The sequence below is a fragment of the Mangifera indica genome, unplaced genomic scaffold (assembly GCF_011075055.1).
Source record: "Mangifera indica cultivar Alphonso unplaced genomic scaffold, CATAS_Mindica_2.1 Un_0003, whole genome shotgun sequence".
NCBI classification, from domain to species: domain Eukaryota; kingdom Viridiplantae; phylum Streptophyta; class Magnoliopsida; order Sapindales; family Anacardiaceae; genus Mangifera; species Mangifera indica.
In genome coordinates this window covers 505971-530851 of record NW_025401095.1, presented here as the reverse complement: position 1 = coordinate 530851, position 24881 = coordinate 505971, and the positions used below count along the sequence as shown (strand labels likewise).

General features: G+C 30.8%; 2 protein-coding genes and 1 pseudogene across 4 annotated transcripts in view; all 3 read left to right on the top strand.

The window, feature by feature from the left end:
- Positions 1-6820: 6820 nt before the first annotated feature.
- On the top strand, positions 6821-15368 carry LOC123205285 (ADP-ribosylation factor GTPase-activating protein AGD12-like). 2 transcript variants are annotated; one of them, XM_044622210.1, is made up of 10 exons: positions 6845-6946; positions 7224-7258; positions 7543-7629; positions 9528-9609; positions 10382-10457; positions 12383-12546; positions 12890-13025; positions 13355-13471; positions 14328-14423; positions 14938-15368. In XM_044622210.1, exons 3-10 carry the CDS (start codon positions 7605-7607, stop codon positions 15217-15219), a joined length of 978 nt encoding a protein of 325 aa, XP_044478145.1. In that variant the 5' UTR covers positions 6845-6946; positions 7224-7258; positions 7543-7604; the 3' UTR covers positions 15220-15368. The 2 variants fall into 2 exon arrangements, with proteins under 2 accessions (XP_044478144.1, XP_044478145.1); XM_044622209.1 differs by lacking the exon at positions 7224-7258 and having other exon boundaries at positions 6821-6946.
- A 7188-nt stretch (positions 15369-22556) lies between these two features.
- Positions 22557-22650, top strand: LOC123205354 (annotated as a pseudogene).
- Positions 22651-24282: 1632 nt separating this feature from the next.
- Positions 24283-24881, top strand: part of LOC123205303 (2-succinylbenzoate--CoA ligase, chloroplastic/peroxisomal-like) — a 43417-nt gene continuing 42818 nt past the window's right edge. For both annotated transcript variants that reach the window (XM_044622233.1, XM_044622236.1), the window contains exon 1: positions 24283-24798. The gene's annotated coding sequence lies outside the window, so the exon portion shown is untranslated. The remainder of the gene's footprint in view (positions 24799-24881) is intronic.

Here is a 24881-nt window from a genome sequence, read left to right as displayed (position 1 = left end):
TTTTGACCTGTGACAATATACATAAATGCACACACACACATGCACTTGTTCACACATTAGTTTTCACTCATTTTTAACCCGAACAAATTTCTACTATTGAACTCCAACACTATATATTCTCCCCTTTTGTCATATTTTATTAGAGATATTTGTTATATTCATCGTAGATGCATCGAGAAGACAAAAAATGTTCTTATTACTTTGTAATGGTTATTAAAACTAAATAACACTTTGTTTTGGTTCAATTCCAACAATAATCACACCAGATTAGTGTGATTCCAAGCAACCTTTAGCCCCTAGTTTTTCGATGAAGAAGTCACCCACGCACGTTATGAAAACAGTCTTTAATAACCCAAAAAAAAAAAAATCTAAACATCATTTTGACTTCAAATAAGATGAAAACCACAATTGGTTTAACTTTGAAATGACTAGCCATTTTTTAAGCAATAAAATTATATGTATCTATTTTAGGTATACACTTATATATGTCATCACATAATTAAGTGATTTTGAATTAAGTATAAAATAATATCTAATCATATAAGAATACACATAAATGTGTACTTAAAGTGGGTATGTTTAATATTGCTCATTTTCAATAAAACTATATGCATTTACTTTGAATACACAAAAGGATATACAATTCGTATATATCATCATATGATTAAATGATTTTAAATTAATGATAAAGTAATACTTAATTATATAATAACACACATGAGTGTATATCCAAATTGGATATATATATAATATTGCTCAAAAGTTTTTTTTTGGTGATTTAATATATATTAAAAGTTAATTTTTATTACTATATAAATTGTATATTTTATCAATTTTTTTCTAACATAAATCATTAATTTTAACGGTCCATAAATGGGTATTTGGTTTTCCAAAATCAATGGGTGAAAGTTATTATTTCACTAAACATTGGGTGGGACAAAGTATTTTGACCATTTAAAAGTTAACAGTTGAAAGTTTAGCAATTTACTAAACCTTGGGTGGGACACAGTGATTTAGCCTACTTTAAAATGGTTAACCTTCAACGTTTCACTCCAATTATAACTTTGTTATATATAACTAACGATAAAAAGTATACAAGTTATCTTGGCTTCTCTAAACCCTAAAGTAGATATTAAAATAAAAATCTAAAACTTTGAAAAGTAGAAAATGGAAAATTTTGGCCTACTTGGATTTCACTTGAAAAAATTTTGGCCTAATCGGAGTTATGCTAGGTTGAATCTTTTTTTAAATATAAATTTATTATTTTTTTAATAAATAAATTTGTGCTTGAACTTTTTTTATTAAGGAGGATGCAAGGATTAACATGATTACCTCACTATTAAAGTAATAGGGTTAATGGAAGTAGAGGTTATCAACTAATATCATATATATACTAATGGAAAAGTATTAATTAGGGATGAATTCGAATAAAACTAGCTCAAACTCGTATGAGTCCCAACAGTATATATTATTTGTGAGCTCAAGCTTAAGTCTAAGAATTTAGATGAATTGAGTTCAAACTTGAACCCAAGCTTGTCTTAAGTAGAAATGAGTTGCCTGCAGAGTGCTCAGTTTTGCTTCAAAGTGACGTCATTTGATGTAGCACTAAGACATTGTCATTTTGTAAAAAAAATATAATTTGTCAATAAAACAATGTCGATTTATTGGTGAAATTAGTGTGAAATGTTATTGTTTCACTTAACAAGCTTTGTCTCGGGCTCGACCTTAATGAAGCTCGACTTAAGCTTGATAGTATAGTATTGAGCCGAGCTCAAGTTATTCATCAAGCTCCAAGCTTGAGTTTAGACTCAAGTTCGATTTAATTCGAATCTAGACCTAGTATTAAAAGGTAATAATAACATATGTGTAATCATGTGAATAGATTATCTAATTTTTTTATTTTATTTTTGATCCAAAATTATTCAATCATGCTATGAAACATTAGTCTGTTTTAGTCATTATAAGTACATAAAGCATTGAGCAAAACTTTAAGGATATAATTTATGATAGACTAATTCTTTTAAGAAAAATTGTTAGTTTGACACAAAAATTGTGTAAGATAGAAGTGGCAGTGGATTGTGTTGAACTGGCTTCGACGCAACCCACTCTGTCTATGGATCATGTCAGGCCTAGACCCATATAATAATAGACCTAGCATGTTGGACAGACCAACAAAAATATTAAGGGTTGTGGCATGTTCCATGTTATAGCGGGGCATATTATGCCAACTCATAGGCTTTTATTAGGTAGTTTGTTAATATTATTAATAAAATAATTTTTTAAATTATGTTTTCCAAAAAAAAAAAATTAAAAAATTGAATTATAATTAGAAAAAAGATAAACTTATTTATAAGAAATAAATTGAGTTTTTAGGATCAATTTCATTTATGTGGGACAATCAAAACATAAATTTAATTGAAACTTGATACTTAAACTTTAATTTATAATAGGTAAAGAAAGTTTTGTAAGTGTCTCACATTGGAAATCTATACTCCAATAACTTTTTTCACCCACTATAATTTATTTCTTATAAATAAGTCTAGTTTTTATTTATCATCATACTACAACTTTTTTAATGTTTTCTTTTACTAAAAAATATAATTTTTTAAATTTAATTATTACTAAATTAAAATTTTATAATTTTTTATGATTTAATTACTTTAATTTTTTGACTAACCTGCTATAGTAGTAGGTTATACTGAGCCGACCTGTGAACCTTGTTTCTAGGCCCATCGTATGATTTGCATACCCTATGGGTCTAACACAGCCCGCTACAATAATGGTTTGTGCTTTTATGGCCCATGCTAAAAATAGGGGCTTTGGCTAGGCCATAGGCTAGCTTAACTCCTTTATCATGTCTAATGCAAATGGTTTTAGTCCTGAATAATGAAAAATAATAAAACTATATATACATAATTTAAGTACATATATGATGTATTATCATGTGATTGAATAATTTTAAATTAAAGATATTGTAACACCTAATCATATGATAATATATCATCTATGTATCTAATTTATGTATAAAAAAATATACATATAGCATTACTCGACCAAAAATTGCTTCAATATACGAGAGATCTACAATCATTAATCTTAAAAAAATATAAGGATGTTTTAGAAATTTTAACAGTTTAAAGAAACTTGAAAATTTGATTTAACGAAGTTTAAATTTTAATGTTTTCTCATAAATAAAAAATAACATTTTATATAAAATCTAAAAGGTTTTTTTTTTTAATTCTATGAAATAAATGGGTATGAAAAAAGCTTTATTACATAATTGAGTGATTTAATTATTATATAAAAAATATTAATACTACAAATATTACATAATTATTATATAAAAAATATTACACACTTAGGTTAATATTACAAATACAAATTATTATATAAAAAATATTAATATATTATTATTATTATATAATTGAGTGATTTAATTTTTATTTTAAACTATCTCAATAACATGTATAAATATGTTGGTTGATAGTAATAAAATAATATTAAAATATTTATTTAGTTAAATGTGCTTAATTAGGTTGAACTAAATTAAAGGAGTTGGGACTAGGGCTGGATTCCAGTCGAGCCAGCTCGAGCTCGGCTCGGTCAAGCATGAAACGAGCCGGCCTTAGTCGAGCTCGATTGAGCTCGAGCTACTCGTCAGATTTTTTAATTAAAATTTTTTATACAAAACGATGTCGTTTTGATCAATATGTATTAAAACAACGTCGTTTTAATAACGTAAAACAACGTCGTTTTGATAACGTAAAACAACGTCGTTTTGATAACGAAAAACGAGCCAAATCAAATTTGAACCGAATCAAATTCGAGCCGATCTTAGCCGAGCTCTAGCTCAAGCGAGCTCAAGCTCGGTTTGGCTTGAATCCAACCCTAGTTGGGACCGGGGAAACTGTAACAAATCCAAAACGGTGCAGAAGAAGAAATGGCAGGGAGGAAATTAGAGTAAAACAAAAGCTATGGGTTGGACAAAAAACCATCTACCATTAATTGAAAATTATCAGAAAATCCCCCAGAGTTGTTTGAAAATCGCATAAAGCTACCCATTGGCGGCAAAAAACTGTAGGAAAAATGCCTAGACCACAACTGACAACGCAAGGGCAATAAGTTCGAGCTCGGTTTAGTTCGAATCCAGCCCTAGTTGGGACCAGGGAAACCGCAACAAATCCAAAACGGTGCAGAAGAAGAAATGGCAGGGAGGAAATTAGAGTAAAACAAAAGCTATGGGTTGGACAAAAAACCACCTACCATCAATTGAAAATTATCAGAAAATCCCCCAGAGTTGTTTGAAAATCGCATAAAGCTACCTATCGACGGCAAAAAACTGTAGGACAAATGCCCAGCCCACAACTGACAACGCAAGGGCAACGACGTAGGTGTTGATTAATCTGGAAGCAAAAGATTGCGAGCTCCAACCCTCATCATCTTTTTTACATGACAGACGAGATCCAACTATCTTTACCTTCTTTGTACAGTGGTCGCTGGTTGTGGTTGACAAGTGGTTGGTCGGGGGTGGATACAAACTGAACCAAATCTGAATACCTTTTAACTTGAGTTCAAATCGAATAAAAATAGTTCTGTTCAAATTCATTGATCTAAAATTAAAGGTGATTTAAGTTCGGTTCAATTAAAAAATTATTCGATTTGAGTTCAGCTCGATTTCATAGGTTGTTTGGTTTAAACTCATAGTTTATTAATAAAACGACGTTATTTTATTCAAATAATATTCAAAACTATAAATTCGAACTGAATCGAGCCATAAATTCAAATAACCAATTCAAACTATAAATTCAAGTTTATTTAAACCATGACTTCGAATCAAATCAAGTCATGAATTTCAATTACTGATTTAAGTTATGAACTCGAGTCAAATTAAGTTAAACATCTCTTGACTTGAGTTCAGTTAATTTTAAAAAATGAAACAAATCTTTTGATTCAGATTCAGCTTAAATTTAAATCAAACTAAATTAAGCTGAGCTGAGCTGGCTCAGATCATATCCAATCCTAGTGGCGTGGTGTATGTAATTTTCACTTAAATAAAATATATATTTCTTTAACATATGCTTGAGCAAGGGTAAGATACTCACAATGAGGCTAGAGGTTACATGTAATTTTAATTAAATTTGATGAAGTTTTCGCCCTAAAATTTTATTAAGTAGAAGTAAAATTATATATACATATTTTTTATATATAATTTAAATATTTAGATAATATATTATCATATAATTAAATAATTTTAAATTAAAAATAAAATTATATTCGACCATATAATGACACATTATATATGTACTTAAATTATATATAAAAAATATGTATATATTATTACTCATAACAAAATTAAAATTACTTTAATAATTTTTTAATACCTAAAAAATACCTAAAAAACTCATATATTATTTATCATGTTAGCTTAATACTAAAAATTTATTATAATACTATAATCTCTTATTACTTAACATAGTGTATCATAAAGCCTGAACAAATACAAGTCAATTCAAAAGGTTCATTACTTTATCATTAAAAAAAAAAAAAAACTTGAATTCCCTTTGGTCTAATATATGCTCCTTTAAATTTTTATATCTTTAATTGGTTATCTAAATTTATGAAAATTGAAAAAATAATATTTGAAAAGAATATTAAACATTAATTATCTTAACACCATTTTATCATTCTTTATTATTCGAAAGTTAAGCATTAGAATACATAAGTATAAATGTTTGTGTCGTAAATATTATTTAATAATTTTATATTAAAAATAAAATAATAATTCATCATATAGTAATATATTTATATTTATATTTATACATGTGTTTGTATTTATTATTTATTAGTATATATTATATTAATCAAGAAAGGGGTACAAAATAAATCGAGCTAAGTGACTCAACTCAATTAAAGTCAAGTTTGGCTTTAGCTTGATTCATTAGAGTTCAACTCTCGAGTTAAGATTGAGTGGAGATAACAATTTTGATCCGATTTTAAGAGTTTTAGCCTTTTTCGATCTTAACGGAAAGAAAATTTTTTGATAGAAATAGGAAAAAGGGATGAGGACGAGGATGAAAAAAATCCCCATAATCAGAGACATGGATACATGTGTCCCCTTTCTGCTCGCCCCTTCCCTACCCTGCTCCCGTCCCCGTCCCTTTATATTAATACATTTACTTAAAATGCTAACATATATTTATAGTTTTAGATTATTTATGTTTTTAAAATTTATTTAGGTTTTTATTGTGCATATTAAAGTGGATAATAAATTATATTTGTGACATTTGAAATAGTTAGTTGATTTTAATTTTACTTAATTTTGTTATTTAATATACTTATATTGTGTTTAGAGGGTATAAAGAGGAGGTTTTTTCTTACAGATATAGGGAGATGATTTTTTTCCATAGGGACGGAGAGGGGATGAAAAGAAGATTTTTCTTCGTGAGGAGGGGACAGAAAATTATTTTCATCCCCGTAACGAGGATGAGGATTGATATTCTTTATGGGAATTGAGATCTCCTCCTCGCCCCTCCCTATTACGATCCCTAAGCTTAAGTTTGATATTTGTTAGATTAGTAAGTTCATAAACTATGAAGTAAAATATCAATGAACTTGTAAAAGTTATAAAATTTACACTTACATCCTTTCAACCTTATTTTTTAATTTTTAACCTAAGTTATAGAATTTTAAATGTTATTTTTAAAATATAGAGTTAAAATATAATTTTTTAAGCAAAATTTTGAATTAGCCGTTTATATCCTGAGCTTAATCTTGAGTTAAGATAATTATAATTATATTATATCATAATAAGGTCATAATATTTCTTTCTCATTTATCTATTTATTTATAGAACTTGTTTTTCGCTTCTCCAATTAAACTACCTCTCCCTCTCACCATCCCTCTCTATTCGCTGTCAGGATTTGTTCTAACTCATTTCATTTTTCAGGTTATCAGATCTTTCTTTCATTGTCACCCTCTTAAAAATCTTATTTTGGTTTGTTATTCATCTTTGCATGATTGCATTTGTTTATTTCACAGTTCCGCATCCATGGAAATAGCTTCAACACGTTTTTTAATCTCAATGTTTGTCAACATGTATTGTAAAAATCATTTCTCTTGTTATGATTTGAGGCTGCCTTGTTGTTATGACTTGTTTTTATCATTGTTTTGTAATTTAGTCATCCGGGTTTTTTCCCTTCTAATATTATGTTTTGGGCTGACAGATATCAAAATCAGATGAAAATTTGATGTTATGATGGTAGGTTTCATTTTCAATGATATCATGCACCTACCTGTGCCTTTTGAATTGGATTGAATTGTTTTAATCATGTCAAACAGTTTAATTTGTGTAACTTTGAATGGGGTTGATTTTGTTCCCGGGTAAAAGAAAAGGGTCAAAGTGAGTTGATGATTTTGTCTAAAGTGTTTAACTTTTCAAAAGTTGTTTTATTTTTTATGGAGGTGTTGATTGTTTAGGCTTTAGCATCCCTTTTGCTGAGCTTTTTTTTTTTTTGTATATTTTTTGGGGTCACTTTTTTGCAGACTTCTTGGTGAGTGTCGTATTTGTTGGATGACTGTGGTTCCAAATTACAGCTATTAATCAAATGGATCGTGGGAAAGCTAATTCAGGTATTTTTATTCTATTCAAGTGATAACAGTGATCTAATAGTTTTATTTGATTTATTTGTTTATATTTTATTTTAGGCCAAAGGACTATTTCCCACCCAAAGTATGCTACTTTTCCAAGTTTCTCCCATTTAACTTTGAAAATCCTAAATACCTGGTTAAAATTAACGATAATAGGGGTAAAATAGTCATTTTATTTATAATATTAAAAATAAACTAAAATATAATCTCTGTTTGCCCTCTTAAACTTTAAAAACTAAAAGTTTCCCCCAACCTAAATTTTAAAAAATGACAATTTCCCTCTAGGGTTTAGTTTCCAAATCTTCGATGCCGTTACCGGCGGCCTCTCCCTCCGACAGTCTCTCTCCACCCATTTGGACGTTCGATCAGTGTCGAAGAAGACGTGGAAGACAAAGAGCTTCATCGAGGAAGACGAAACTCTTCGTCTTCCCAAATGAAGACGAGAACTTCTTCTTCGTTTGGTTTCATCTTTCTCGACGAAGCTTTTTGTCTTCCACGCCTCTTTTGACATCGATCAGACGTCCAAATGGGTGGAAAGAGATCGTTAAAAAAAGAGAAAACTTTGAGAGGGAGAGGCTGTCAGTAACAACGTCGGATATCTGAAAACTAAACCTTAAGGGGAAACTGTGATTTTTAAAAAAACTTAGGTTAGAGAAACTTTTAGTTCTTAAAGTTTAGGGGGGCAAAATAAATTATATTTTAGTTTATTTTTAATATTATAGATAAAATGACTATTTTACCCTTATTGTCGTTAATTTTAACCAGTCATGAGTATGTATTTGGGATTTTCAAAGTTGAAGGGAAGAAACTTGGGAAAATAACATACTTTGGGTGGAAAATAGTCCTTTGGCCTTTATTTTATAATTGTAAGAGGTTTGCATTTAATCATCCATGTAATCTACTTGTAGGCTGCATGGAATGCAGAATTGTTGAGGCATTAAATTTATGATTTGCTTTCTTGGAACAATTACTGTATATGTGGCACTTTTTGAAGAAATTTTTTCTTGATTCTTATAAGTTGTTTTATTATAAGCAATAATAGGATTCTGTAGATTATGTGAACTGGAAACTACTCATTGTATATCCTTATTCAAATCCTTTTCCAACTTTTGCCACTTTCATAATAGTCATCCCTAGAGTAGTCAATGTTTTCAGAGCTAGATGGAATGTAAACCCAGTAAGGGGGCAGTTCGGATCAACCGGTGGTGATTGGACCGTTTAACCAGTGGTCGAACTGGTTAACAGTTTTAATAAATATTAAAAAAAATTTAAAACAATTTTGTGTAGTTAATCATTAAATATATAATCTGAATTGTTTTAACATAAACAAAAAAAAAACCTTAGGTTGATGGTGTCATGCTCTAAATTGATGGTTATGGTCTTAGGCTCAAGACCCAAGAATGTTTTTTTGGCTGTTGATACAGGGTTTGACCAGGTCAAACTGCAAATCGGGCGGTTGGACCACAGTCCAATCCAATCTAATTCCCAAAACTGTTTTTCAACAAATTCTTTCTATTTTTCCTTGTGGGTGAGACGGTCCGACCAGCTGGCCCAGGCTGGTTTTTGAAAACTATGGTGATAGTTGCCTAAGGAAATTCTTATTAAAGGTTTAGGTCATGGAAAGGAAAAGAATACACAAAGTTTAAATATTAAATAGTATGTGGTTTGGGGGGATACACAAGAGAAGAAAATGTCAATGTTCTATGGTTTGAGGAAAAGCATGAAATTGGATAACATAGTCTGTTTACTCATTCTTTATAGCTGATGCTTTTTCATAACTGAGATTGTAAATAGTTCTAGTGAAAGACTGCAAACAAAGTAGTTTTTTCATTCTTTTAAATGTACTTAAAACATTTTTTTATGTGCTTCTTTCTATACAGGTAAAAGAAGGTTAAGGGATTTACTGCATCAAAGTGATAACCGCATCTGTGCTGATTGTGGTGCTCCAGATCCTAAATGGGCGTAAGTTATAAATCTTCAGTTCAATTATAGTATATAGTATTCAGTTTTGAGATTGTCTAGTACACTTAAAATTGTTGATGGCATTAAGTGCTAATAGTATATAGCAAGTAGCTTAATTTATTACCTAACAGATGAGATTTATATGGTAAATTTATATGGTGTTTCTTGTTGTTCTTCCTTTGGAAGGTCGAGCTTAGGTTATTCTTGTGGCCTTTTCTTGGAGGTTGCGTTGCTTTGTTGTATACTTTTACTTACAAAAAGAAAAAAATTATTAGACATATAGTATTAAGTCGACTACTTCTTATGGTCAGGATAAACTAGTTTCAAACATGTCTCAGAATATAATGGTTGATACAGTGAAGCTTGTGTGAGTAAATTGTCTAAGATTGCATACTGATAACTTCCTTGAAGATGATTCCCATTTTTCATGATATCAGATTTAAATGTCTTATAAATGTTATTATGAATGATTCCATTGAGTTTTAAACAGCATCAGGGAGGGGCATGGGAGGTGTAGGCTACACCTAATTTTGTGGCTTAATGACACCATTGATAAGTAGAAAACTTTTTCCATAATACATTGAGATGGTGTCTTCTGGAACATTTTCTTCCAAAATCAACTAATGGACATGTTCAGAATGATTTTATAATAGCTGCTGGGCCCGTGAAGTGACTATGTCATAAAGAAGCATAAGTAACCGTAAATTCATGTTATTTGCTTTCATATGTTCCGGTAAAGTGTGGAGAAATCAATTGACCTATGCATTTGCAGGTCGGCAAATATTGGAGTCTTTATATGCTTAAAATGTTGCGGTGTGCACCGAAGCCTCGGTACACATGTTTCTAAGGTAACTCTTGCTTGCTTCTATTAAGATTTCCTTGAACAGAGAAAGCATTGTTTCATAGGGGTAGTAACATGTATGATGATTTGCATGTATTCTCATAGTACAGATGTGGATTAAGTGTACTCTGAAAAAAAGGACTCTATATATCTCATTTTTGCTATAATTATTTTCCAAGTTATCATTATGTTTGGGTATTTAACTAGCAAACTTAGTTCTTTCCTTTTAAATATTGATGTAACAGAGTGGAGCCAGAAAGGTTTAGTTATAAAGTAAAATGCTTGTTCAATAAGCCTATGCTATGCAGTGGCAGACCCATAAATGAGATTTAAGGGGTTCAATGTTATAGAAACATAAATATATTTTAAATTAAAATAAACACAAATATTTATATTAATATACACAGTGCAGCTCACAAATATTAACATAAATATTTATATTGGAAGAGGGTTGATAATGTTTAGGGGAAAGGGGTAAGTAAGAAACACAAATGACTCTCTCTCACATAGTTTGACTCTATTATTTGTTTATAGAGTTAGATTTGAGTCAAGCTAAACTTGAGCTCGATTTGATTTGAGGGGAGTTAAACTTAAGCTCGAGCTCACCAAACTTCCCTTAAAGTTGTTCAAATTCGGCTAAAAAGAGCTCGGATTGAACCAAGTTAAGCTTTGAGCTCAGTTCGATATTGTAATCAAGCAAAAAATAACTAAAATTATATTGTTTTGATGCATACTGGTCAAAACGATATTGTTTTAATTGATTTGTATTAATTTTTTCAGGCTTGCGAACTTAGTGAGTCAAACACCCCCCTAATCTTGAGCTCAAGTTGAAACTAAAAAATTTTTAATTTTCAAATTTGAACTTGAGTTCGAGCTTGAATTCATTTGAATCGAATTTGTTTTGGATTTGTTCAAATCAAACTTGTTTTCGAGTTTAAACAAGCTCAACTCAAATTCAACTCTACTTATTTGTTTATTCAAAAATTGAAATACACTTGATAGCATAACATATCATACATAGAATATAAGGTGGTAAAATGGTGTGTGAGTGTATATATATAAAATTAATTTTTTTGATGAGTCAAGGGGGGTCAAGTGACCCTGCTTGACCCCCCTCCCTCCGCCCCTGTTGCTATGTGGATTAGCATACTGGGGAAGTCTTATATCTGTAATCACCATCTGGTTGATGATTTAACATAGTTTTAATTTAGTGGCTTGTGCATGTAATATGTCATAACATGTTTGCATGGTTGCTACATCTATGTGATTGATGAATCAAACTGTTTTTTTTAAGGGAAATAAAATAACAATATTTAAAGAACACAAAGTGTAGTGCGCCTCATCTCCTTACATATCAAAGTGATCTTTGATATTGTTCAGAATAAAATTTTGGTGTTCTATTAATATCCTTCTTTTGGAAGTCTTTGAGGTTAACTAAAATTACGGATAGATATAGGGATCTGGATGAAGATAAAAAAATCATTTATGTTCTTGATTTAATATTGTTTTTCTCATTAAATACATGATTACATTTTTTTTATCAACTCCTTTTTCATGCTTTGTTAAGTTTTTCTAAGTACCTTATCGATTCAAGTAGTTATCTAAATTTTTGTGTATCACAGCTTCACCTCATAAAAGCATTATTTTTAACTCTGATCAATTGGTTGATTTTCATGGTAATTATTTTGATGATTGAGATTTAATAATTGACTTGTAAAACACATTTTAAGAAGTTAAAAAATGGAATAATTTAATTTTTTTCTACCAAACTGTATTTATAGTCATGCTTCTGGCTGGCCTGTCTTACATTTTTTTTTGCCTTTGACTCCGAGTATCAATAGAGTGGATTTTCCCAGGGTTATCTGCTCAGTGGTGAATGACATTTTTGTTTACCAGCTTGAATTTCATTTGTTCTTGTCCTTCCACCCCCAGGTTTTGTCTGTGACATTAGATGAGTGGTCTGAGGAAGAAATTGAAGCCATGATTGAAGTTGGAGGAAATGCCTCAGCTAATTCAATTTATGAGGCTCATATACCAGATGGAGTTATAAAGCCTGGACCTACTTCCAGCCACGAGGCACGTGCAAAGTTTATCAGGTTAGTCAATTCTTCAAAGCTTTACATCGATGAATGTGCATATTTGTAGCTCTAATTCTGTATGTATGTTTTATTTAACTTAGTTCAGACCTCTTCCAAATCGTGGATCACAATTCGGCTGGAAACTTATACGAAACTATTCATAGTTTTTCTTTAAACTTACCTAGCAATCTATTATACAAACATTTACCATTTGCACTCCTAATTTTTGCTACTAAACTTGTATGACTAACTGGCATTGTGATTTCAGATCATGCACTGGTCAAATTGTACCTAGTCTGACTTATTCGCAATAGCTTCAGTGTTGAAGTATTTAATTATGTAACTTCGATTTTCTATGTAGGTCAAAGTATGAACTTCAAGAATTTCTAAAACCTAGCTTGCGGATTTCATCGGCAAAGACTAATGCTTCACTCAAAACCAGTTTTTCCCGGAAAATTTTAGATAGCCTTCGAAGTAATTCGTCACAGAATGAAACAGTTAAGTTTTGTGCCTTTAATTGTTTCCTGCCTGTTCTTCAAAATAAATCATCATATTGTTAACAGTCTTGGAAGGCAAATTTTTTAGGTGAAATACAGCCATACATGAACCATTTATCCATAATGATAATTTATCGTACATGTCAGTGTATACATGCACATTCATGTGTTCTAATGCTATATTATTCCTTGTACAATATTCTGTACACTAATTTTTTATAGGACATTGGCTCATGTTTCATAATTTGTTCGTAGTAACAATGTGACCGTCCTGATGTTGTCATTAGTTATATGGTGGTACCACGATTAACTTCGAATCATTGTAACAGGTAGGTATGATAGAGTTTATCGGCTTATTGAAAGTCAAAGTGATAAAAGGCATAAATTTAGCTATCAGAGATATGATGTCGAGCGATCCTTATGTTGTTCTGAATCTTGGACAGCAGGTTGGTTTCTCTCTCTGTGTTTAAGTTTATTATGCTTGGGACTGAAGCTTTGGGTTGTATACAAACTTCAGACCTTCTGTCTCTTTAGAACGTTAGGTTGCATGTATTTGTCAAAAAAGTATGGATAAAAGTACTCATTTTGAGGATTCACCATAACACTGCTAGAACTTCACCTTTTTAGGCCGCTTGTATTATTTATTTTCCTTTTGTCGTTATTCCATGTGTATGTTCTACCACCATGGTGAACACATATATCTAGGGTTAGACTTGAATTGAGTTGATTTGGTTTAGTTTAATTCAAATTAAGTTCATTTAAGTTGAATTGGAGCTGGAAGGGTTGTTTCATTTATGAAATGGAGTTGAACTCAAGTTGGAGGATGTTCAGCTTAGTTTGAGTTGCAAGATGGACGGATGGTTCAAAGTGGTTCGAGTTTGGCTTGCGACTCGATTCCATTATTTTCAAACTATGTCATTTTGCCCATTACTGAGTAAATTGATTTTATTTTATTAATGAACCATATATCCAAGCTATGAATCCGAGTTATGAACCTGAGCCGAGCTTCAAGCTTTAAATTTCAAACTTAGGGATTGAGTTGAATTCAAACTACTTTTAACTTTGGCTCAACAAACTTAAACCGACTCAAAGCTGCCCCTTTTTTCATTTGAGCTGAACTTTAGTCAAGGGCTGTTTAGACTTGGCTCAGTTCGATTCGTATTCAAACATATATATCTTCATTTTGTTGTGTCCATTCTTTTGTGTTGATTATTTCTTGGATGATTGCTATTTGATTCATATTTTAATAGTTTTTATTTTATTTTTCTTGTGCGGTGACAACACTGGAATTTTTGTTATTAGACTGTTCAGACGACTGTAATGGCGAGCAACTTAAATCCAGTTTGGAACGAGGAACTCATGCTCTCAGTTCCTCAGGATTATGGACCTGTAAAGTTGGTAAGCTGCTTATCTATATCATTACAGCTGTATTTATTTAATGATGAAAATAATCCTTTTTATGCCCTGTAAATGCACTACTGTTGTATGGCAAATAAAAACAATATTATGTATACCCAATTGAATATTTAGATGATATGTTATCATGCGATTGAGTAATTTTGAATTAAGGATAAAGTAATACTTAATATTATGATGACACATTATCTGAATATTCAATTGGATAGTTAAAACTTACATAGCATTGCTTAAATAAAAATGGAAGTGGACCAATTTTCAAGATGTTTTGACAAGAAGATGAGCCATAAATTATTCATTTCGCAAGGGGCTTAGAGGAAAATAAATTATGCAAGGGACATTTCCATTATTCATCCGATAACTGTTGTTGGGATGATTTATTTTTCATCACATGGACAGAAGCTAAAGGAATTCATTTATCATAGAATAAAATCTTTGTGAAGAAGGCTATATCTTTCATTGCTGTTTTTTAACCTTCTGAATTTGCAAATTGAAGAGAGTGTTTGATCACGACACATTTTCGGCGGACGACATAATGGGGGAAGCAGAGCTTGATATCCAGCCTTTGCTAACATCAGCCTTGGCATATGGCAACCCAGAATTGTTTTCAAATATGCAGATCGGAAAATGGTTGAAATCAGACGACAATGCACTCATTGAAGACAGCATCATTAACATTGTCGATGGGAAGGTGAAGCAGAATATATTACTGAAGCTCCAGAATGTGGAATCTGGAGAAATGGAGCTAGAACTCGAGTGGATGCCTCTTGCCCAATAGGTAATATATAAATATGTTTGATGATTTTGTACCCCATTTTAATAAAACCTGTTATTGATTTATTCTTATGAAATGACATCATACTTTTGACCTTTTCTATTGTATTTATTCATTTAACTTTCAATTTTAAGTTCGCCCGTGTACTGGAATTTGCTTGTTTGATGCCTGTATGTCCATTTGCTTGATGTTCTAGCTCTGGTGACAAACAGAAGAGTTTGTTGATACAGTTTGTACATATTTTTCTTCTCAACGCTAGTTAAACAGTTTTGCAGGAGTAGTGGATATCTGGGCTGTGACAGATATCTGGGCTCTTTTCTGCAAATTGCGAGTGCATCTGTGTTATGGGTATTAGTATTGTACTACATATAATATGTATTATATAATATAATATAAATGAAAAATAATACACATCTTAAGAGTTATCGAAATCATATACAATATGATGAGCATATTATATAATCCAATATATATCAGTTTGTATTGGTAAAATTATTGATATAGATCAATTGATATATCTTTTTGGAGAAGTGATCATAAATCAAGTGTATCCAATAATAGTAAGGATGGAGGCTCCCAACAGGTTAACTGTAGATTTAACTAATACGGCAACAAATTAATGGAGGTTTATGAAACCATGTGCTTGGGAAAAATTGGCCCAAAATCTAATCGGCCATCCGCAGAAATCCAGTAGTAAAAGGATGGAAAGTGACATGTTTCTATGATAAATAGTATTATGCATATCATTTTATATATAAATAATATGTATCATCATATGATTAAATAATTAGAAATTAATATTTTAATATTTTTTATTTTTTATTTTTATTTCTCACCATCAATTTACTGTTTAATTTGTTGATACCCAAAAAAAAAAAATCCACACCGATGATCCGTTCAAGGTATAAGATATTAAAATTTATTATTTTGCTAGTTTTATACTAGAAGATAAATAATTTTTTTATCTCTATTAGTTACTATTAGAATATAATCTTGATTCATTTCTAAAAACAAAATAATTACAGTATAATTAATCTTGTCCTTTGGCATAATCATTATGATTTAAACTTCTTTTCAGTTAAGATAAATGATGCAGGAGAAGATAAAAAATTTTCTGATATAATTCGACATGGGCAACTTCCAACTCTTCAAGAATTCTTGATCACATTTTTGTCTTTGAAAAATTGAAACGAATTGTGCTTAATCCCTTTCCAATATAGAATGATCAGCCAAATGGGTAAGATTTTGTTGTGCAATGTCCCTAAAATTTTGCCATTAGAGGGAGTTGCTTTAGGGTTGACTCAATTTAGGTCAAGTTGATTTTACGGTTAGCAAAAACTTATATTAATATCATAAAACCCATTTAAAGTTTGATCAAATTGGAGTATAATATTATTAAAGGATTATAAATAAGATAAACAATATCATTAAAAAGATAAATTGTATCGTCGATATAATGAACAATGTTATTGAATGAATAAAAAAGTTGATTTCAAAACAAATTGAAATTTTAATTTGAGATTGACTCAACAAGTCAAATTGTGAATTCAGTTCAAGTCAATTCGGATAAGATCCACCCCTAACTTGCTTGCCCTATTGCATTGTGCAGTAATTACAGTTTTTAGTGTCATGACCTTCTAAGCACTCGACAAGGCAGGAATGCACATGGCTGTGGTTGGTCTGGGTGAATTAGGGCGTGTTGCTGTTAAATTTGCAAAGACATTTAGTGTAGATGTGACTGCCATTAGTACATCGCCACCAACTAAAAGTTGACTCTTTTCTAGTTAGACATAACATGAATCAAATGCGATTAATTGGCATCATTTATCACTTGAAAAACGCTTCGAAATAACATAATAATATATTTTATAAATATTTTACTTAAAAAATTAAAAAAAAAAACTTCTTTTTAAAAAGGGAAATTAACAGTGTTTTAATTGGTTTAGATCGGTCAAGATTGAAAACACTTAAAATGCTTATCAACTTAACTTGATCCTTTTGGGCCATAATTGATTTTTTTTTTAACGGTCAATGAGAACCTAATAATATTGGGTGCACCAAATCCGGGGAAGCCAACGCAGTTGTTGCTGCAAGAGAATTTTTAGGCATGCTTAAATCTATTCTTCATAGATTTAATCTTAGAAGTATTTTAGGCAGATAGAAAAATGATGGCAGGAAGTATGATAATGATAGGAGGGATGAAGAAGACACAAGAAAATGCTAAATTTTGCTGCAAAGCACAACAAAAGAGCAAATGCATAAGTAATGTCTATGGATTATGTAGACAAAGCCATGGTACATTCCCTTTTCATTATGGCATAAAATTCAAGCTACTTATTTTTTTAAGCCCAAAGGACTTATTCCCATCCTGGGATAAATCTACCTATTAATTTTTTTTGTTATTGATAAGGGTAAAATCATTATTTAATAAAAATATAAAAAAAATTAAAAAGTCATTATATTTTTTCTATAGATTTAAAAAGCCAACTATTTCCTCCACCCAAGGTTTCAAAAGTAATAAATTCCCTTTTAGGGTTTTTTTTCCCTTCTTAGGTGCCCATCTCAGTTTCGGTTGACAACTAACCTTCACTGTATCTTTCTTTCCCTTCGATGATTAGGTAACAATATGTGGTTTCATCAGACAAAGACAAATCGTCTTCCTCTAATAAAATTGTAGGTTGTCGCCTATTTATCGGAGGGAAAGAAAGATACAATAAAGACTGGTTGTTGGCTGAAATCGAGGTACCCATTAAAGAAGGGAAAGAAAATCCTAAAGAGAAATTTATTACTTTTCAAACCTTAGGTAAGGGTAGGGTTGACGAGGGGAAAATAATTAGATTTTTACACCTAGTGGGAGAACATATGATAAATTTTTAGTTTTTTAAATAACGATTTTAATTTTGATAATAACTGTAAAAATTACTTGATTAGTAGATGTTTAAATCTTTTAAAATTTGACTTTTTTTAACAATAAAATTATATATATATACTCTTAAATATAATTAAATATATATGATATATCTTTTTATAATTAAATATTATTTTATTATTAATTAAAAATTATATAATTTATTATCTATCTATTTAATTATTATTTAAAAATATTTTCATTTAATATATATATATTTTAAAAGGTCTGTCACATGAGATGATCTAATCTATATTCTCAAGCATGCCACGTGAAAACAATACGGAGACACTGACACTATTATATTGGTATTCACTGGCGGACGCAGGCGGGCCCCCATGACTCTTAAAATAAAGTTCAAAGTGTGCCCACTATTTTTATTGTATCATCTAACGGTTATTGTATTAGTTTTAAGTTAAAATTTACCCTTAACATTAGCTTTAAGTATAAAAAAATTAAAATTTATCTTTTATATTAGTTTGAATTTTAATTGTATAATATAATATAATATGTTCTCTTTGCATTTTGAAAAGAAGTCCTCTACTCCCACTTCCTTTGTTAAAAAAAAAAAAGTGTTAAAAATTTCAATATATTTCTATAAAAAATTTTAATAAAATAATTTTTAAAATACACTATAAAAATAAAATTATGTCGATGTTGTTTTTAAAGACTTTTTCAAACCAAATTGATAAAAAAATGTTTTAAAATGTTTCAAACCAAACTAAATTAAAATTAAAAAAAATGTTTTAGTCTAATTTGGATTAAGATTTAAAAATATTAAAATCATTCATTTCTAAATATATATTATTTAATAAAATTATAATTTTTTAGAACATAATATAAATACATAAAATAAATATAAAAATATATACAATATAAAAGTAAAAAAATAACAAAATTAAAAAAAAGTTATACATCTAAGTGCTTATTAAGAAAACTTTCTCATATATTATTATATATATGTATATTAAAATAATACGGTTTACATTTATATAGAGAATGATATATTAAATAGTATTGTTTATATAAAGAATCTTCCTATTTGAATTTGACTTCAATTTGAACTAAATAAATTTGAGTTGAACCGATTAATAAAATCTAGTTAAATTGATTCGAATCTAACCCTAATTGCTTATATAGAGAATGATGCATTAAATAGTATTGATAATAAAATTATTTTATAATATTTTTAAAAAATAAAATCACATTGAGCACAACTATTATAGTTAATAAATTTTCATTAAAATAAATATTTATATTTAAAATTTATTTATATTATCCTAATATTAACTAGGGAAAAAGACTATGTCCCACTCAAATTTTAGGTCATTCTGAAACTTACACCCACAAAAAATGAAAAATCTTTTCTCCCACCCATAGCTAAATTTCTGTTAATTTTTTCCTTTAAAGAGATAGGTAAACTAGTCATTTTATTATTTATATTAAAAAGTTATGAAGTTTATTATCTTCGCCCCCCCAGATTTTATAAATTAACATTTTACCTTTACATAAAGTTTTCAAACTCTAATAAGTAACATTTTCACCTCCAAACCTAGGGTTTTCATATTTTTTTAAAACTCAGTTGCCCATTATAACTTTCAAAAATAGCAGTTTCACCTTCATTCTTCAACTTCATCTTCCGATGTTGTCTGGCCTCCTCCTTCTGGTGTGACAACTGTAGTGCGATGAAGAGACAGAGATATCTTCGTTGCACCAACCAGACGACGAAGGATGATGCTTCGTCGCTCGTCTTGTCGTCCAAACGCGAAGACGAAAGATGACAAAACGTCATCTTTTTTCTGTTCTTCTAGATTTGGGTGACAAAGGGTCGTCCTTTGAAGTCGGAGGTGAGAGATCGATGGAATGCGTCGACTGTTGATGGTGGCTAGAGAAGAAAGAAAACCTTAGGGGTAAAATCTAAACTTTTTATACTTTGAAGATGAGTTGAGGTATTAGTTCTTAAAACCTAGAGGGAAGAATGATAAAATTTTAAAATTTTAGTGTTTATAAGTAAAATAATAATTTTACCCCTGTCTCTAACTGAAATTTTGGACAACAGTTTGGTCATGGGTGAAAAAAAGAGTTTTTCATCTTTTATGAGTATAGGTTTGGGAGTGATCTAAAATTTGGGTGGGAAATGGTCGTTTTCGTATTAACTATTCTAAATTTTATTTTTAGATCTAGCGTACAGACTTGCACAAGCTGGATATACTTAGATTACTTATCATTGTCTAACAAATATTCATGCGGTATAGGGGTACGGAATCTGAGACTTTAACCCTCAAAAGACGCGATTCCTCTGTACAACAAGGTTCTTACCAACAAAAATAAGGAGACAAAACGATAATCAGAAAAGACATTTAGCATTGTACATACTGGCTTATTTAGTGCTACTAATCGTCTTGCCAAGGGAGGCTTTCGAACCAATTTGTTATCGACATTGTTAGCACTTTGAAACCATAGCTGCCGTTGCAAAAATCACTCTACCCAGCACCCATTTACAAAAATAAAAGCAATTTCCTTTGGTTGTTAGCTAGCCTAAACTCATTAAATACACTCAGATGGTGGACCCTATTCCTAAAAATTTTTAAAGATAAATAATATTATCTTCCCTTTGAATCCTTTCTGAGAAATTGAAGGCATCCAAACTCCCAAGGTAGGGAAATTAAGGTGGACCTCACACAGAGGAGCTACATAATTTCAAAAGGTTAAATAATCCCAACACTAGGTAGCTAACTAAAATCTTGTAGATATTGTTGACTATCGTGCATAAATTGTATCAATATTCAATCTCTACTACCTAACCTCGTCCATCTGCCTTCATTTATATGCAAACATTGAGCTGCTCTAATCATACCAGCCGACAATTCGTCCATCTAGTTAGCTCCAACACTTACTTCTGTCTTCTTCTATACCTAACAATACAAGAAAAGTTCCCTGTGCCCATCTAGTTAGCTCCAACACTAACTTCTTTCTTCTTCTGTACCTAACATTACAAGAAAAGTTCCCTGTGCCAACCACAATTTAAGAAGTAATAGGATTCTATATTTAGGTTAGATTCAATCTGAATGGTTTAAAATTGAATTTAAATTCAGATTAAATAAGCCAATCTTGAATCTAATTATTAGACCTATTTTCATAAACGAGCTAAATTCAACCCAATTCAAATATTCGAGTTTAAACCATTTTAGATCAATTTCAAAATTAAAGTATTTTCATTCAAATTTGAGTTTTAGTTTATTAATCTTAAACCTGATATTGAGCTCAACCTTGTTCGATTCAACTAGATTTGAAACCAGCACTAATTAAGTTCATCATATAATTCATTACAAAATATGATTATTCCACATAATAATATAAACTCATTTAAAACGTTTGTTTGAAATTCCAATACCCCCTTACAGAACTAACAGAGAACAAATATTTTCAAATTCTTGTATTGAGTCGCCCTACATAAGCCGAAAAAGCTAACTAAAAATATAGCTTCAAAATGCTATGTAGATGCAGTAGGCTATTTGTGCGATGAAAATTCTTTCAAGAAAAAAAAAGAAAAAATCGTTCCATTCCTCATATTCGAAAAAAAAAGTTACAAGCAATCCTTACAAGGATTCAAATTTCAAAATGTAGAAGAAAGAAAAACACAAGATAAAATGAAATAAAAATTACAAACCAAAATACAAACTTTAAAAGAATCAGATCTTAACAAAACAACTTCGTTTTCTATGAATAATCATTATTGAATTTTATTATTGTTGTTATTATTAGTATTAAAATTGTTATTGACACATGATGATGCTGATGATTGACGATTTTGATACTTCAAAACATAAATGAAAGTGCAAGCAATTAACAAAGCCAGACCTGTGACTCCGCACACTAAGCTGACCACCAACATCACGTGCCTCACGTGGTCCCTACCTCCACCACCATCATGTACGTCGGCGTTCCACCATGACGTATCGTTTGAATTCATAGCTCTTGGCAATGCGACACTGCTCGAAGAATTACTCGTCGACGGCGACGACGATCCTTTGAAAAAGGACAGCATCTCCGGTGGTGTTCCCGCCGCCGTCTCCGGTGGTGGACTCTGGTACTCCAGGCCGTGTTCGGACGGCCGTAGCTCTCTCGCCACAGCTGATTTGATTATCAGGATCGTGATCAACGGTACGTGGAAACTGATTATCATGGAGACGGTTCTTGACGAAGAATAAACCATCTCCGTTGTTTTCTTCTTAGTGAGTGCTTTAAGTCTACGTTGAGTTCAATGAAAATAATATATGTGATTAACGAGTAAGGTTTTAGAACGACGCCGTTTTTATTGCTTAGCCAGTTAGCTTTAGTTTGCTTTCTCTTGAGTGATGTGGGACAGCGGCAGACTTGCATTTTAGTGACAGTGCAATGGTTTATAAACAAAGACAAGCAGCAAGAGAATGTCTCTTTCGGATGCATCCGATAAATTTGGAACGATACAGAGAAGATTAGTATGACGGATAACACACGCAAATTAAGAAATGGTCTAAATTTTTTTTTCTTCTTTTTGGGTTTGAATTTTCTCTTCTAATCGGTGGCTCTTCTGGGTAAAAATTTCTCTTACTTGGGTTTGAATTTTTGAACTGTCTTTGCTGGGTTTGGGAATATTGATTGTTGATTCAATGTGGTTATTTTTCATAAATTTTTTTATGATTAAGTATTATTTTATTATATATTATTATATAATTGAGTATTATTTTATTTTTAATTATTTAATTATATAATGATATATTATTATTTATATATAAATTATATATATAATAATAATATTATTATTATGAGTCTGATCAAATTTTTGGTGATCTCAATCAAGCTACTATTATAATTTTAAAATAATTAAATAGTTAAGATTAATATGTCCATTTACCTGTTTGTAGCTATGTCAGGGCTCAGGGCTCTTTTTGATTAATTTAGTTAGATTTTTGGTGGAGATTGTGATTTTCCAAACCTTGGGTGCGACATGATTGGGAAAAGATAAGTAGAAATCAAATCCTCCAATCAAATTCTGTCACAAGAATGTGACTGGATCACATCGCTATCTAACAGATAAGATGCAGTACTAAATTCCTTTGTATAAGCAATTGGGATATAATTTTATATATAAATAATAATATATTATTATATAATTAAATATTTAAAAATAAGAAGAATCATATAATTATAAAATATAAACAAAATATATTATTATTTTTATGTAAAATTATATATGAAAATTGTTGACATAAATTTATTATTGGCCAAAAGACTTATTCCCACCCAAGGTATAGTGAAATCCCAAACTTTCGTCCATTAACTTTAAAAAATCTAAACATCCACTCACAATCAATTTTTCATTAAAAATTTTAATTAACGTTAGGGGTAAAATTATTATTTAACAAAAAATTAAAGTTTTATCACAATTTTCTCTTTTATATTTAAAAACTTACATTTTACCCTCAACCCAAGGTTTGAACCCGCTAGGGTTTGTTCCTTTTCCTTTGGCACCGATTTCTCCTTCCCCAACCATCGGTCGTCCTCCCTTCCTTTCTTATCTCTCCTCCGGTCTCTCTCCCTATCCTCTCCGATCGTCTTCGGCTAAAGACGAAGACGACAAAGATGAGCGATTTTCGTCTAGACGAAGACGTGTCGTCTTCGTCTAAAACGAAGACACATCGTCTTTGTCTCTCAAACGAAGACGATCGGTCTTCGTCTGAAATGAAGACGCATCATCTTCGTCTCAAACGAAGACCGTTCGTCTTCATCTGAGTCGTCTTAGACTAAAGATGATCGAAGAGGCTAGGGAGAGAGATTGGAGGAGAGATAAGGGGGGAAAGGAAAACGATCGATGGTCGGGGAAGGAGAAATCGACACTGGAGGAAGAGGAACAAACCCTAAGGGGGTTTTTTTCACTTTTCAAACCTTCAGTTGGGGGTAAAATATAAGTTTTTAAATATAGGAGAGGAAATCATAATAAAACTTTAATTTTTTACTAAATAACGATTTTATCCCTAATGTTAATTAAAATTTTTAATGAAAAATTGATTATGAATGAGTGTTTGGGTTTTTAAAAATTAATAAGTGAGAGTTTGAGATTCTACTACATCATAGGTGGCGATAAATCTTTGGGCCTTTATTATTAATAAAAAAAAAAAAAAAACAACACCAAAATTCCACTCTTCTTTTCTTGAAAAAAAAAATTCCTAATTTCCCGATTTACTTCCGTTAATTACTCTCAGGCTCACATTTGCAACTGTTTGAGTGGCCTTGCCCCCCGCAAGCGGAATTCGGTCGTTACCGTCTTCGGCAACCTCCGCGGAACCGGTGAGCAGTTCGTTCATGGCGTGTTGAGTTTGGCGCGTGGACTGCTTCGGCTAGGCCTCCGCTCCGGTGGCATTGTAGCTGTCTCCGTTTTTAACAGGTCCACGTCCAATTCTAGCGACTCAATTTCCAGAAACATGTTTTTGGAAATAGCTCTTTTCTGAAATGATAAAGTAGAATGATCAGAAGTTTCACAATGGTGAACTAGTGTAAAGAGTTTTCCGTTTTGGAAATGGAAACGCGAGGTTTAAGTTGATAGAGTAATGTTTAAAGGACAATTACTAAGTTCCTGCGTTCTCAGTTGGAGACCAAGGAGTACAGCTGCCTTTTGGAAGTGTTTTTTTATGGTGCGTTTTCTAATTTAAATGTTTATATAATATAATAACATTTGAGAGTGCTTTGAGAGGAAAAAAAGTATATTAATTGCTTC